The 17,555-nt window shown below is 39.0% G+C and overlaps 1 protein-coding gene across 1 annotated transcript in view; it reads right to left on the minus strand.

Annotated features, from left to right (window-relative positions):
• Positions 1-17,555, minus strand: part of FREM2 (FRAS1 related extracellular matrix 2) — a 136,192-nt gene that overhangs the window by 3,809 nt on the left and 114,828 nt on the right. The window contains exons 17-21 of the mRNA XM_086612625.1: positions 10,349-10,541; positions 7,883-7,987; positions 6,602-6,729; positions 6,374-6,508; positions 2,107-2,233 (exon numbers count right to left, since the gene is read on the minus strand). Of these exons, the coding sequence (XP_086468751.1) occupies positions 2,107-2,233; positions 6,374-6,508; positions 6,602-6,729; positions 7,883-7,987; positions 10,349-10,541 (688 nt within the window). The remainder of the gene's footprint in view (positions 1-2,106; positions 2,234-6,373; positions 6,509-6,601; positions 6,730-7,882; positions 7,988-10,348; positions 10,542-17,555) is intronic.

Below are 17,555 nucleotides of genomic sequence, written 5' to 3' on the forward strand. Positions count from 1 at the left end.
GACTGCAGTTTCTGGTCACGTCAAACGTTCAAGCTGAAGACTCTCAATCTGCCTACAGCTATATCCAAATTTTACTTGAAGAACACTTCTTACCCAGCTTCCACTATAGGAGGTCGTCAAAGGCCACGATCAGAGTGCACACTCTTCCATGCACTCTGGGCCATGTAGCAGCAGTAGGAGGCCGTTTGCTGTTGCTATAACATGAAGCAGTTCAGGGGCTGCTTTAAATTCTGGGCTACATTGGGTTCTTCATTCAAAAAATGAGTCAAAGAAAGAGTATGTAGTCTTGTGCACAAGATGAGGGTGTAGCTTTTGGTCTCCTGACAATGCATTTTGTTGAAGAGATGTTTTTTTTTATGTCAGTAGAATCCTATTCAGGCTTTATAAGAGTTTGCTTATACTTGGTCAGACTGGCATACTGTACAAGTGAAATGAACATTATGAAAAGTCAGAGAGACATTTTCTGAGATGTCTTGTTTTTGGCTGGGATAGAGCTAATTCTCTTCTTAGTAGCTCATATAGTGCTATGTTTTTGGATTTTGTGAGAACAAAACTTATACTATCATAGAATCATAGAATCATAGAATCATAGAATCATAGAATCATAGAATCATAGAATGGTTTGGGTTGGAAAGGACCTTAAAGATGATTGAGTTCCAGTCCCCCTGCCGTGGACAGGGACACCTTCCACTAGATCAGGTTGCTCAAAGCCTCATCCAACCTGGCCTTGAACACTGCCAGGGATGGGGCAATACCATACTGATGGGGCAATACTATACTGATGTTTTTACTGTTGCTAACCAGTCAAGGATTTTCAGCTTCCCATGCTCTACCAGGTGCACAAGAAGACAGGAGGGAGCATAGCCAGGACAGCTGACTCGAACTGACCAAAGAGATATTCCGTACCACATAACGTCATGCTCAGTATATAAACTGGGGGAGTTGGTAGAGGGTGGCATGATTGCTGCACGGGAACAGGCTGGGCATTGGTTAGTGGGTGGTGAGCAATTGTATTGTGCATCACTTGTTTTGTATATTCTTTTATTATCATTGTTGCTATTATTAGTAGTCTCATTTTTTTTTTCGTCCTATTAAACTGTCTTTATCTCAATCTACAAGTTTGTTTTTTTCTGATTCTCCTCCCCATCCCATTGGGTGGGAGGGAGTGAGCCAGCAGCTCTGTGGTGCTTAGTTTTGGTTGGGGTTAAACCATGCCATGAGACTCAGCTCCCTAATGTGTAACTGCATTTCAGCTGGCTGATAACGTTGAAGACATGCTTGCCAGGCCTGTACAAATAACCTGGGCCATTGCTATGCTGGCAAGAAAAGCATACTATGTGCAATGGTCAAATACATATGACAGAAAGTAGTTAGGAAGGTTGAGAATCTGGAGAAGGAAAGGAGAAATGTTGTGTTGCTTTTGCAACAATTCGTAGACTTTGAGAGAGAGAGAGACCAGGCACCTGCTGTTCAAGAGATTGAGCAAATACATCACAAAAGACAGTCATGTACTCAGGGTGCGGGCACTCTAATAAATAGGCAGAAGAGGCACATGAGGAAAGCAGAGGAATCAAGTGACTGCTTAGATCTGCTGACAGATGTAACAATGGAATCAATCTTCCCACCCTCAGCCCACTCAGCGGAGGGCAGGGAGAAGGGAGAAAGCCTTGATGCTGTGCAAGCACTCTTCAGTAACAGCCAAAACATTGGCATGTTATCAACACTGTTCTAGCCACGGATGCAAAGCATGGCACCATAGTGGTTGCTATTAAGAAAGTTAACTCCATCCCAGCCAGACCCAGTACACTCACCTACAACGAAAAACAGTGTAATATTCACTTATCAATCAGGAATGTTCTTAATATCAGCCAATGTTTATAAAGTGCTCAGCTTATGAGAAATGGCACCAGTACTGTAACCCTCAGACATAACAGTTTCAGTGCAGATTGGCCAATAGCTCTGATATAAACTGCCAGGTAGGAAAGGTAAATGCAAAAGAATACAAGCAGCAAGCCCAAATCCTTACTCCTATCTTGTTTTGACTGAAACAGGATTTTGATAGTATGGAACACATACTAAATATGCATGATCTGTGCACAATTATACCTTCTGAGAAAGCAACATCACTTTCTTGTCCAAAGCCCATTGAGCCATCAGATAGCCACAGTGTCTTTTTGGAGAGGAGGAACATCTGGGTGTTCAAGCTGAACTCAGCAGCCACTGGGTCACTGACCTAAAACACAACAGCATAAGGCTCTTCAACAAGTATTCTCTAATGGCTCCTAAAAAGCAGCATGATCTCCGAATGTACATTATTTATCAGCTCTGCACATCTACATACAACAATACAGTTTAACCAAAAAAATTTCTTTGTACTACACATATGTTGCTATACATTTTACATGCACACAACCTTTGGGTTATCTGCCTCTGTGGTATTTGACAGGATTCTAGGTTAGGTTCTTCCCACCACATTTTTCCAAATCCCAGCCAAGGAGGTGCCCAAGGCAACTTATGTGTGGGGCTGAGGAAAATATTTCCCTCCATAACTTGCCTCCCTCTGACTCATCACAGCCTGTTTTCTCTGTCCCATTTTCATTCTTAGACCTAAGTCCCACCTCTGCTTCCGATCCTCTAGCAATTATTTGAAAGTACACATTGCTGAGGATTTATTTACAAGTATCAGTTCTTCTGACATGCTGCAGGATATCAGATCATGCATGTGAAAATGCACCAAAAAATTTCAGCATCTTTTTATTATAATACTTATCTTTATAGATTTGACACAATTATCTATCGTTCTTCCTTGGTCACATTACAAGAATAAAATAAATCAATACTATCAGCAGTAGGTTCTCATTGAGCCTTCTAACATAAGTTAGAAGGAAAATTTTAAGGGACATGGCATAACAAAAGGGAAAAACCATAGTGAACAGAAGAAATGGGAAGAGCTCAAAGTTCAAAAATATGCAGTGTACCTGAGGAAACAATCTGGAAGATGCATATGCTTTTTTTTAAAAAAAAAGATAAAAGAACAAGAGGCCACTAAACAAATAAAAAAATGCTAATGTATATATGTATATTTATGTATATATATGTGTATGTGTGTGGAAAGGAAGGAAGAAAAACAGAAAAGAAAACATTCTTGCTGGCTCAGCGACATGGAATGAGATACAATAAAATCAACAGAAACTACTGCTGCAAGTTATACAGCTGACATTTATTCTTCTTCAAATCCCTTTTCCACAACAGAGTCTCAAAACTATCAAAGCAACAGGATTTGGCAAGAAAAACATATAGCTGAACTATTTTTATAAACCCACTGCTACCCTTCAGAAAGAGGAACTCTACTCCTATAGCCTTTTCACAGAAACAATAATTACAATAATAATTTCCTTTCTCTTTGGAATGCTTCCTTGAAAATGCCAGGGTTTCAGGCTATTGGATTGCTGTCCCGCAGCAGCTTCAAATACCTGACTGACACAACTGGTTTCCAGCTGTGGTGCTGAAAGAAAACCAAGCATGGCCTCATCAAGCTCTTCCTGGGCAGAGTAAATGTCCACCGGATAGGAAACAAGACGTGAGTACTCAGCTAAAGGCACTGGACTTCAGCCACACAGTCTACAACAACGGTCCAAGCAATGGCCTGGGTGAATAGCTATGAATACGTCTCTTATGCATCCTATTGTAAGTTACTGGGTTTATTTAAGTTTTATATGTAAGTCTCAGTGCTGCCAGTGGCTGACCCATAGCTGTAATTTATGACAGTAGCTTAAATGTAATTATTTTCACGTGCATTTGAAGCATTTTAAGCAAAAGTTCTTAGAAAAATAATCTGTGAGGATCTGCTGGGTGAGAGAGTACTGTCAATTTATTCTGCCTATTTGTCATGCCCATCAACTCTTCATATGGATGATTTGAGGACAATGCGGATTACTCTTGGTAGACACCTTCACCTCCATGGGACCAAAGCCCATGAGATATTTGGTGCCTCAAGAAGCAGAGAGCTCTTGAGACCAGTCTATCCTAGGACAGCAAGTAACCTGATTATGGACGTGCTTCTGTCAGGAAATAGTCATGCATATTTAAAGAATGGAGATGCTGAAAGGACTGGGATAAAGCAGAGCCTGGAGGCTGAAAGCTGTTCATGTACAAGAAAACCCAGAGTGAAATAGTGGTAATGCAGTACTCACTACTGTTCCAGGCTACCTCCTTCCCTCTTCTGGGGCCATAGAAAGAGGAAAAAGGAGATGGATAGATACATGCTAAAGAAGGAAATGTTGAACCAAAGTGTCCAAAGGAGAGACACCCAAGATATTGTCTTCTTGATGTTTGATTCTTAAAACGGCCCCTGACTCACAAACAGTGAAAATAATTGTGAAGGAAGTTAGAACAAAAAGTTTCCAAGAAAATGAAAAGCCTCATGTTAAAAAGCTCAAAAAGATAACTCAGTACAGCAGCTGGGACACTAGACTAAGTATTGGGAGAAACAACTCCAGTCCCATTATTTCACCACTAGACTTTACAAGTAAAGTAATTTTGCTCCAGTTGTGACACCTGCACTCACTGACTTCATAGAATCATAGAAAGGTTGGAAGAGACTTCAAAGATCGTGTAGTTCCAACCCCCTTGCCATAGGCAAGGACACCTTCCCCTACATCAGGTTTCTCAAAGCCTCATCCAGTCTGGCCTTGAACACTTCCAGGGATGGGGGCATTCACAACTTCTCTGGGCAACCTGTTCCAATGTTTCACCACCCTCAGTGTAAAAAAATTCTTCTTATATCTAATCAAAATCTACTCTCTTTCAGTTTAAATCCATTGCCCCTTGTCCTATCACTACACACCCTTGTAAAAAGTCCCTCTCCAGCTTTCCTGTAGGCCACCTTTAGGTACTGGAAGACTGCGATAAGATCACCCCGGAGCCTTCTCTTCTCCAGGCTCAACAACCCCAACACTCAGCCTATCTTCATAGGAGAGGTGCTCCAGCCCTCGGATCATCTTTGTGGCCATTCTCTGGATTTCTTAGTCATAGGCTTATTCCAGGTAAGAGCTAGGTCTCTCCCCAGGCTACTTTGCCCATTTTGCAATGGTTTTTGTAAGTCTTTTGAATTTTCTTCAAATTATCAACATCTTCTTGTGGATATAAGGACACTATACAAGCTGTGGTTCAGCATTGCTGTGAATTGTTTTAGAGTTCCTAGAAGATTAGAAATGCCAGGCAAAAGACAAAGTGCTGAACTAGTATAAACTCCCCCTACCTCCCTCCATTCAAAGTTTTTAAAGATGTTTTGCTGGGTTAACTCTGAGAACGCAGGTTTCATGTCAGTTCATGTATCCTCTCTTTGCTTCGCCAGGACTTAATGCCATATCAGGAATCATCTGTTCTCCCATAGCTGGCATAACGCCAAATGAAAGCATAAAGAATGCATACATTCCCTTGTGTACTCCGGCTAATTCAACACAAAAGTGATTGTGTATCCCTGACTGATCTGGATCGGATTTGTACTGCAAGATGATTTAATAGCATACATTCATACTGGTAATGAGCATGAAACCACAGCCACACTGTTCCAGTATTAGTTGTATTGGCTCCAAATAACAGAAATCATAAACTTCCTCCTTACACACCCCAAGGTCAGGCTGGCCCTTTTGATAACACTGTAAAGTGGCAGTTTATGTTCTGTTAACTATCCAACATGACTCCCAGATATTTTTCAATCAATGCTTTCTACAGCAGAGTCCATTTCTCCATATTTTGTTCCTAGCTACAGAGCTTTACAGTTGGGCTTTGTGAAAGGTATGCTGTTTGCCTGTTCTCACATTAGCATATGATCCATGCTGTTATGGCTGAGATTTGTCTCTCTCACTCTCATGAGTCTTAAAGCTAAGCATTTTACCAGTGTTGGCTGTCTACACTTCCTCTATAGTGAGTGAAGGAAGTCCTACCTTAGGACTGAATGAATCTTCCTCTGGAGTTCCCACTTTTAATACTAGAGACTTAGCTGTGATCTTTGTGTCAGACGAAAACTTTCTGATAATAGTTTAATATTTTCCTAATTATCTGATAAAACTATTTCATACCAGAGCCAACAGATAAGTAAAGAATTCCCAAAGGTTAGCTCATATCACAGTAACTATCACCCAAATCAATGTAAATGAGCTTCCTACTGGCTGTCAAAGATTGGCCATGCATTGAGGACAAAAAAATAACTGTGCTCCCAGTCGGGTAACACTGTTAAATAGCAGGAGAGGAGTATGTGCTGCCCTATCAATTTAGGAATTGGTTTGTTGATAGGAAGTAAATTCAGTTTCTAGCATATCATAAATATAAATGTAAAGGAAACATGATGAAGGTATCACTAGGGTGGTACCTGCTGGAATCGGATATCCAGATCAAATGTGATCGGCTCTCTAGGATTGCAGATCACTGGTAGGCTGTACTCTTGATGTGGAGCAGTGGTACAAGCTATCAGCTTCACTGTGTATGTTCCAGAATAGTCTCGAACCTGAAGAGAGACAGAGAGAGAGAGAGCTGTTCCAACAACATCCTAACTAATAGGCTGGGGCAAGAGAAGACATAGTGAAGGCTGAGGTTTTACCGCAAAATCTGAAACAAAGCTCCACTGCTGTACTGGCTGGTTGTAGGTTGGCTCGCTTCGGATGAGGCTGAGGCTAAATGTCAGGCCTGGGTGATCAGCTGACATAACCATGGAAGTTAAAGATGAAGCTAGAAACATGCCAAGAGACAGATTGGTCACCTTTAGTGTTTCATTGCAAACTCTCAGAGCCTGAAAAACATTCCCAATAATTCATAAACCATGATGCCATTTTTGATGTTAATACCTTTGCAGGGCATTGGCTTTTATTAACTGAAACTAACAAAACCAATTACAGTCAACACAGCTGGGCCCCCTTGATTCTTGTTCAAGTGTCTATTAAATAGTTGCTTTTGGGCTACACAACCAGAACTGTGTGAAGATTAAATTTAACAGACAGGCAAAACAGTGAGAGTGGAATGGAAAAGATCTATAATCCCTTCTGTTTCAAACTTGGAATGTCAGCCCAGGGAACACAAAATAATTTCTCTTAGCAGTGTAACTCTTTCGGCTCTGCCTGATATGCAAAACTTGAGATCTGAGGACAGCTGAGAAAAAGCAGAAGCACTATGAAAGAGTTTTATAGGTTAATAAAACCGAGTTAAACTAAAAGAGTTTTCTTAAAATGATTTTTTTGCCCTTCTCATTATTGTTCAGCAGATGTAATTTAGTTAGATAATCTTTTCCATGGCTGGCATTCATGCTCAGGTTTAGATCTGTAGACAGAGTCTTACACCTGTGATTATTCTGAATAAAGGCAGTGGGGTTTAAACAGATTAAATTGCAGGATCAGGTCCTTAGCAATGACTAATTGAATGGCAGTGAGAATGTTTTATTAACAGAGTGATGCAATGCTAGTACAAGACTTTTTCTTAGTCTCTGAAAAAGGTCTAAATAACCTAGAGAGGCTTCCAGCTAGAAAAGAAATTTTAATGCTATCTAAGTTCCTATGGCAACATAAGTAAACAGCTAATCACAGCTTTTGGATTAAAAACATGTATTTATAGATCCCTAGTGGACAGAATGGCCTAGATCTTCATCTTTCATAAATCAGGCTCTTGATCAAGTGGAACTATTTGCTTTCCATCAGATTCATGCGTATTTCATTAAGTCTGACAATCTGAAAACAGTCATCCACGACAAGTACAGAAAAATCCTTATCTGAAGAGCACAGTATGTAAAAAATTCAGATATCAGTAGCAGAAATGAGAACAATGAATAGTATAACATTTGGGAGGGATGTCTTTGTTTTTGTAGTACTGATCAAGTGTACATTAAGCTTACCAGGATGGGACATCACAAACAGACCATGAAATCGGGCTTCAGTCTTGAAGTTGACAACCAGGCGCCCCTCTTCACTAATACGCATGCTGGTTGGGTACAGGGAACCTGGCAGCAGAAGACAATTCACAAGGTTTATTCTATTTGCAGATGACAAATAAATCACACTGCTAGGAAACATCAGTCTCACTCTTTCACTTCCCCTTGTCATGTCAGCTGTTTGGGAGAGGGCCTGCTGGTATCTTTTGGGTTAACTAAAGATTCTTCTCAAACAAGAATTTACACAGTGGGGTCTGTGTTTCAGCTATGTTTCACTATGTTTCAGCTTTCCAAAGCACATACAGAACTTCCCTGCAAAGTCGTGGCTTTACAGGTTATTATGGACCCACACAGCCGCTCTGGTAGGAGGAAAGTCCACAGCACAGTCTGTGCTTCTGTTCAGGCCACAGCATGGTCAGCTGCCAGTGGGTTCTGTAGAAGGAAGAACACTTTTGTTTCCACCAGGTATTCAGGGTGATTCCTACCAACGAAATCTACTTCAGAGACACCTTTTATCAGTGCCTCCCTATCCATTGTCCCAAGGAAGCATCCACCAGCCTTTAGCTGTAGCAGTTGGTTGCGTCTTCCATGGCAATCCACTTGTGGGGGCTTGATCCTGTGAAACTCAGTCTGACAGGCTTTGCACTGCTATGATGTATGGCACGAATCTAGTCCAAAACATGGGCCTAATGTTTCCTAATTTCAGGTTACAAGGTCTTGTGTATATGTTCAGAAGTGGCTGATTGCTGTAGCTTGCAGTCAAGTCCCTTTTTCTCTAGAAAAGTTCTGCAAAGTTTTAGAGTTCAAGTGTTTCCTTCAGTGCTTCCTCACAGAGACCCAGTGATGCACCACCATTCTGCCTGCCAGGGACAACAAGGAAACAGGACTGTTCCTCCATGAATGTGTTGGAAACCTAACACACTCACCAATGTGAAGGTACACCACCAGTACAAAATCACCTGTACCAATCACAGTTATTGGTACCTTAGACATACATATATAAGTGTGAATTATGGTTTTAGAAGGCCTTGACTACTTTACGGTTTCATGTAGAATTTATATAGAATTATATATATCCACAGGATTGGAAATAAACCAATTCAAAAAACTAATTGGAAACTAATTAACTCCTCCATGCCCAGAAAAATTCCTACTCATTTTGCAAGGCTGTGGATACTGCCCAGATCAGATTGGAATATGTCAGTGGTCCACCGTCCACTACCTCACTGTGTTTATCAAGTGTTTTGTGCTGGCTGTTTTCAGAGAGAGCTGCCAATGTTCAGCATCTCCAAAGACCTGGCCATCAGCTTCTTAAACAGATAAATAAAAAATTTAAAGCATCAACGATGGGAAAATGGTGGCATAGATGCGCCACATAACTGCCGAGATGGCGGATTAGATCTGTTTTTTATTCAGTGACTAGTACATCATATGATTTGTGGCATGTGGCTTATTCTTTAGGCATGGCATGACATCTGCTTCATTCTTCATGCACTGTAGATTCCCCTTGCCGCTCCTCATTTCCTGCTCTTAACATGAGGTCAGAAATTGCATAGCAATGACTTCTGTAGTTCATATACAGAATTTTCGGAAACAAAAAATGGTTTTATGTTCACTGGAGTACTGAAATTGTGTAAGTGTACATACATAATTTTAGTCAGTGCCTGTATTCTACCTTGGGTTCAGACTGATATGGAACACCTGAAGCTTAATGCTGAGAAATATTGAGTAAATTTGCATAAATAGAACAGAGCAGCATATAGATGTAACTATATATTTTAATCTTTCACAGACATCTGTGTGTCACTATTTTTAAAAAATAATTTAATTTTTTGCAAAGATAAATTCTGTAATGATAGTTTGATTTGTTGACTAGTTATAGTCATAAATATTTATTGACATTTGAAGAACGTTTCAGTTTACTACTCTGACACATAGGACAGACTATTATAGCCATTCTGTATCTTTTGAATGTTTCACAGTTCATGTTTTCAAAATATCAAAAGTTTCTGAAACTGTACATTCATGGTCAGAAAAAAAACAGTATCAGAAAAGTTTCAGATTATTTTCACTGAAGTGCAAACATCTTGTGTGGTAATAGAATATGAATACATAGTGAACCTTGAGGTTCTGAGCAGAAATAAAGGTGCTAATTTTTGCACGTGTACTTCAAACATAATGAGACAGTTACCTTTCTTTGCAGGAACAGAACTGATGTTAACTTTACATGAATTTTATAAACACTCTAGCAGAGAACTGCAAGTGCTAGGAAATGACAGATTGTCTGCAACTGATGATAAATGAAAATTGTAATTTTGGTTTTGTTGGGGTTTTTTTTTAGAAAAATTGATTGAAAAATCATCCTAGTGTGTGCCAATTACACTCTTAGTAACAGAATATGAGTTCCATGCAAAGAAATCCAACACCCACCTTGGAGCTCTGCTTCAGGTGGGCTACCGATCCCGTCCTTCCACAGGATGGCAGTGTCATACACAAAAGTCAGCCGGAGCTCTGACTGTAGGTCGAAATGCTGCCAGCCTCCTACACCCACTGGAGAGTGGAAAACGTAAGAGACGTACAAGGGGACTCTCAGCGTGACATAGGACTGTACTAGGTTGAGAACCTATAAAAAAGAACATTATGCATTTAGGTCAGTGGTCATGAAAGGCAGCACTCCACAGGTAATCCTAATGCAAGAGAAAGAGAAGGCAGAACTTGAAATAAATACCGTGACTTAATCAAATTCTCTCATTTTGCAAATTACAGATGAAGTGCAATACACCATATTTCAATGGATTTCTGCTGAGCTTACCTCCCTTCAAGTCCCATTTTTGTATTTCAAACTGAATATGCGTGCTGAAAAAAAACATAAACCCCTCAATTTTGACTCATTTTTGTTTACATTTTAATACAGATATTAAAATATATATATGGCCACAAATGAAGGTTTAGAAACTTTTTAAATATTATTTTGCATTAGTTCTATCCTTATGCCTTAACCAACTCTTTTGCTTACATTCTTATGTTACTACCCTGTAAGAAGCTGTTCTGGAAGACCCTGAACTTGCTCAGACATCATTTCAAGACTGAGTCCTTGGACTGTACTCATTAATCTTTGGAACTATTTCTTCCTTTGTGCATGGATAGTAGCTAACATACCACATGCAAACACGCAAATCATACTGTTTATTGCTGTCTGGAATAACTAAAAATAGCATGCAAGTTGACAGAGATTTAAAAGTAGACCCTTTATGCACATGTGGTACAAAGCAATAGCAGTGTAATTATTATCAGTCAGGGAATTACATATATATTTTCACCAAAAAAAAAGGCAAGAATAACAGTGTCAGAAAACTGTCACCTCTTAAGATAGATCTTACATGATATATAGATCCATATCTTTCTGAAGAGACTGTGCATTTATGCTTTGTTACAAATACTTTTTTATTCACATGTCTCTGATTAGAAATGTGAAATCCAGATCCTTTTAGAACATTCTGGATTTTCTTAGAAAGATGCAGAAGGAAAAGCATTGAGATTATCTCCCAGCAGGAAAATTTTCAAAGGCATAAATGATGTTGAACTCCCTTTTACTTCCAATAGAAATTGCATAGATAAATTTGTACATCTGAGCATTTCCCTGGAGTGATTACCTTACAAGCTTTTAAAGAGTGTTAAAAAACTCCAACATTCAAAGAACTTTAGAAGTGTGTAAAAACCAAACTGTTTCTGGGTTCACCCAGTACCATGTCAGGGGGCTGAACGTCCATTACCTTACAGCTGCTTTACATTTCCAAATGCAAGACAAAACTTTTAGTAATACTATGAAACCACAAATTACTGCCTGCACTTTCTAAATACTCTGAACTAATTAAGGAGCTTGTTATGGCAAATGTTTGTACTTGCCACAACTCACTTTCATACGTGACACTCCTTGATCTACACACCATGCTACCAAAACCTTTTCCATTTACATTGTTTGCATTGTTCCATAAAACGTGCTAGCATTTAGACAGTAGGCAGTCTGGAAAAACACACGATATCCTGCAGTAAAGCAGCCTGGTAGATAATATGAGAAGCTACAGTGATAGATTTTTTTTTATATTAATGCTTCTTTGTTGGTTTTATATAAACACAATCAAGAACTTCTATTTGGAACAAAAAAAAAGAGTTTTCATCTTTATATATATTGGATGACAAATTGAAGTTAGACAAAAATATTATGCTTTAGTCCTATTTAAGTTGCAAGTTCATCTTTGGGATACCTGCATGGATATCTGAGCAATTATTTCAGACATGAATTTCCTAAATTGTTCCAAATAATAGCCCAGAATTCTCACTTTTATATATATATATAAAAAAAGCTATGCTACAACTCTGCTATGCATTTGTCTTTGATTCAGAAGTAACCTCGAACATTTGTCATTTCCTGGAACAGTATCAAGAACTGAATACATTGGTAGCATAACAAATGTGTTACTATTGAAAAATCATCCCAGACGAACTATGTTTGGCTTTTTTCTCTACATTTGCATGTTGTACAGTAAGAATTAGACATTGGAGTCAAAGGTTTGAAATTCAATTTGCATTATGAGGAACAGAGGAAGGTATGTGGAAGAAGATTTAATGTATGTCCATTATCATCTTGAAAAGAAGCATACATAATGCTTAATGATAATGTGGAGGAGGACTGGAATATCACACAGGGAGAAATTAATGACCTTGAGAATTAGAATAACAGAAGTGAGATGAAATTTTATAGCATAAAGTATAAGGTAATGGAAAGTAGTGACCGGGATTTCTGGTAGAAATGAAAGGCATTGGTTAGAAACAATAGAGGGGAAAAAACGTTTTGGTATGTGAGTTGATCACATCGTAACTGTGACCTTCCTACCCTCTCCATGTGATATGATCCTAAGATAAACTGAGGAATGGGGTGGAAATTAGAAGCATGCATGCCATTATACAGAGCACTAGTGAGAGCTTATCTGGAACAGCTTTGATCATCCATGCTTGAAAAAGCCTAATTTGCATTGTAGACTGTAGAAAAAGAAATCAACATAATCACAGGAATGGCAAAACTATCCGATGAGAAAAGACTAAAATAGCCAGGTTGTTTAGCCTAGTACAACAAAGGCTGAGAGGCAATAAGAATGCTGGCTATACACGTCAGGAGATGAACAGTGAAGGGCCACTGATGATGAAAGACGGTGCTGACATGAGAACAAATGGACATAACATGGCCATGACAAATACAGCCTAGAAATCAGAAGAATTTCTAGCCCTCGGTGTGGTGGTATTCAACAAGAATAGCGAGGCCATGAAATCCTATTAGTTTTTAGATTAAGTTTACTAGTGTTGGAACCACGTTACATAAAGAGTTAAGGCAGCGGTCTGGACTGAGTGATCCACAAAAACCCTTCTAGTTCAGTATCTCATGCCACTTCAAATTGTTTCAAAGATTTTCTTGATTTTCAACTACAAGGTATCATCAGCTATTCATGTATACTGTGTACATAAAGCAATCCATTAATGGGGTTTGTATATCACATTTTAGGGTTTTCTTGCTGCCATTCAACAGGGTCATAATGTTAGTGAGCTTGACTCATTTGTACTGCTGGAAATCTAGCAGTAGGATCCTTTCTGGAGAAAGTCTGCCTGAAACACTGCTCCTTTGCCATACAGTACCACTGCTCTGTGGGAAAATCTGAAACCATGGTGCCAAAGAATAGTCTCCATCTCTAGGATCCCAGAATTTAGAAGGTTCTTCTCTTTTGGCAAAACCCATAAGAGATGTCCGGGCAGCAAAGCTGCTTGCCCCAGACTGGGAATTTATTCATGTACACATTAACGGTTTTATAAGTGCTTTTATATAATGTACACATTGATATATACATTTATATTATGTACACATTTTACAACTTTTTTTTTTTTTAATAGAATGTACACATTAAAGTTCTTACGCACATAAACCCGTATTCAGCCACTCATGCATTTGCACGTGCGGAGGAAAACCTGACATACTGATAGCCAGAGAATTACTGAATAAATATTTCTCTCTTTCCTAACAGTAAATTAAAACTTATAAGGCTCTCTAATTTCCTGCTGAAAATGAAAATGCCACAAGGGAAAAACTACTCTTCATTAGGCAGAAAAGAAAAATCTCAAGACATGCTACATGAAAAAAAGAGGATCTTTTGGATATAATAAAAATAAAATATAAAAAAGAGGAAATTAACTGCAGAGGAAAACTGTGTTGCAGTGAGTGAGCAGAACTCCCCAACAAACGAATCGATGGAATGTGTTACACAGATGGAGGAGTCTTACTTTTCTAGCCCTCTTATTAACGCCATTTAGGCAAACATGAGAAAACATTCTTTCCATTGAGTTATCTTTATTTCCCAGCACTGCCTGCAAAACCTATCGGAAGTAGCCAGCTGTTCATATTTTATCTCAGTGTGACACTGATGAAACCAAAAGGGTAACTTAGAGCTGTGTAAGGGTAGGATCAGCTTAACTGCTGTGGAGGGGCAGAACAGGTGCATTATGTATCTATGCATCCTATGCCCAGGCAACTTTAGCAGTTGTACTGACAAAATTCAATTCATTAACGCTAGTTTTAAACAATAATAAGTGAGTGTGACTTTTAGCCTTGTGACACCAGGAGAGAAGTACTGACTACAGCCACACCTGAGCTGTATAATGGACATTGATATAAGAAGTAGAGCTTCCTACATTTTGTTTGCAAGATAAATTATCACAGAGCATAAGGTCTGTTTTTGAACACTGACAATTCCCATGTAAGAGTTGCGAAATATTAATGGGAGTTTCTATAGGTGTTCTCCTTTTGTTCCTCTTTCTGATGCAAACTGTCAAACTTCATTAAGTAAAAAAACATAATTAGTTTGAGTATCTGGCACGTAACAAGTGAGAATATTTACAACAAGAAATATTTTCAGTTAAAACTTTGGGTCATGGAGTCTGTTCTACATTTAGAATCATAGAATCATAGAATGGTTTGGGTTGGAAGGGGCCTCAAAGATCATCTAGTTCCAACCCCCCTGCCATGGGCAGGGAAATCCTCCACTACACCAATTTACATTGTATTTTATTTATCTGGCTTACATTTCCTGAGGGCAGAACTTGGCTGTGTGTGTGTGTGCATTGTTAGTACTGATAAAATCAGAATTACAAATTAGAAATAGCACAAGTTCACTTTTTATATTGCATCTCCCAATAAAACAACCTTTTCATGAAAACTGTATTTTTGTCCTCCAAATTACCCCAAGCCTCATTTTCTATTGCATTTACTTGCCGTGTCTGTGAATTTGAGTCACACGAGCCTAACAATGTTATCAATTAACTGTTTGCACAATAACAATATGGAACAATTTGGCCCCAAGAAGGCACACAGCCAGGTAGGTCACAGGTGAAATGCAAAGCAAGTTTGTTTAAAGAAGTCGGATGGAGAGGAGAATGCAATACAGCCTCGAAATGCCAGCTCCTTGGAATGTTTAACCTCTGACTTTGTTACACAGCTGGCACATTAACTTTTTAACAGAGAATTTTCTTCACAGAATTTACTAAATGCATGTGTTTGCAGCTGGAGAAAGAAGTTTGACTGTTAGTGAGCTTCCATGTCAAGGGAATACAAGTTGCAGGGTTTTCTTAAACTCGATTGTGGCAGCTGAACTGAACATAAAAATCTGAAAATAGACCTTATTGTTTATTTGCGTTTTATAGTTTCTAGTGAGATTTTCAGGAAAGCTGACTTTTCCCCTTAAAGTATGATTTTGTTAAAACTAGAACTAGTAAAGCCAGAAATATACTGTTTCTATGTAATAAATAATATCTGCAAGCTGCCTTGTATAAGCTGAGGCAATACATTAGTGATTTTAAAATCTGTTTTCAGATGGGATTTCCAAACACCTCAGTGCCATAACATGTGTAGCATAAATGTGAACTGAACATATTGGACGAGAAACATTTTCAGTTTTGGCCAGAAATAACCGTTTTTGTTAGAGAATAAAACAAACTGCTCAGCTGTACTCAATTATACTAGCTTCAAAGTATCAATCTGTACATTCAAATATTTTACTATATATTCTTCATGTTTCTGACAAAGACTAGCTTAAGTAGTTGTTAATAAAATTTATTTGAATGGTAATTTCCCTCCCTCCCTATGCCAACTCTGGCAATGGACTGGAACTAGGGACGCAACAACCACACATAAATACTTGGCCAGAACCACACAAAAGCCTTCAGAAGCCAAACTGTCTGGCTACAGCAAACAGTTATAACAGTAGGAAATGAGATCAAATGATACTTCACACTCTATCAAATAAGTCCAGGCCAACACTTCAATATATACTTTATTAAAGGACAGCCACTTGCTTGATTTTCACTATTTCACTTCTTCCTTCCAAGAATATCTGTCGTTGTTCTGGCACCTGAGACTTAAGAATGTGAGTTGTCTGTAGTACTTGACTCTCACAATGTCCCCATGACGTAAAGTCCAAGTTTTATTAACTACCTGAAAATACAGGAAGACAGCCCACCTTTTTAAAGCCTATACATACCCAAAGACAGATATTGAATTTTAGGCTGTGACTGCAGGTTGTCCAGAAGAAAACTGTTGCTTTTGATCATCAGAGCTGACCTTAACTTTAACCAGAACAGAACTACAACTCAAATGAATTAGCTCAATTTAAAGACAAGTAGGTCTTTATTTTTAAATAGAAGTGCCTTAGACTGCACAGCTAAATCCACATTTAGATACATAAATGCCTGATTTTTCAGATGTGATGAATATGGGCAGACCCCAGGAACAATGCATCAAGCTGTATACTGAAAGGAGCGCTGCATCTAACTCACGCAGGGTTTGCTCATGCACAGAGTAATTGAGAAAGAGAATGGGTCACAAGCAAAAGGTCTCAAAGGAAAAAAAAAAAGAAAACTAAGACCTTCTCTGTATGTATTATGACAGTTCACGAGTTCATGGGAACTGGCTAAGACAGCTGCAGCTTGCAGCAAACACTAGGAGCACTGCCAGATGAACCACACCAGCTGCAGGTCTCCCACCTCACTTCTTGCTGACCGAAGCTCATCTTCTTCCCCTGCCCTAGGAGGAGCTCGCATAAAGTGAAGTCCACCTCAAGCAAGATACTGCCAGTTGTGTTTGTGAAATCTCTCTGTCTGAATCAACAGTGCTATCTTTGTTTGACCATACAGGTACTGGCGAGCTAGAATCAAGAAACAATTTTGAGCTAAAGATCTAGCCATATCTGGTAAACATCTAGCCATCTTGTAAATTCAAGCTATTAAATTTGCAGCAGTAGCAGGATGTGGTGAGAGTGTTTTTGTTATTTATCTGTTCTGCCTGTATAATGGAACTTAAGCTTCCTTTGTGTGCTAAAAAAACATGGTGAAAACCATAGCTGCCAGCTTTCCTCTCACAGAGGAGGATTATTAATTGTTCACTGAAGGAGAAAAAACCAACAATGGTGACGACCACAGAGATAGGGCACTGACTGCCTCCCCTCTCAGCTGGAGGGGGTCATGTGAAGATAAAGACCAAACTTGGAGAAGAATTAAATGGAGGTGGGGGAAACAGGGAGGGCAGTGAAGCGCACACTGG

This window comes from Tauraco erythrolophus, chromosome 1 (genome assembly GCF_009769465.1).
Source record: "Tauraco erythrolophus isolate bTauEry1 chromosome 1, bTauEry1.pri, whole genome shotgun sequence".
Taxonomy (NCBI): Eukaryota; Metazoa; Chordata; class Aves; order Musophagiformes; family Musophagidae; genus Tauraco; species Tauraco erythrolophus.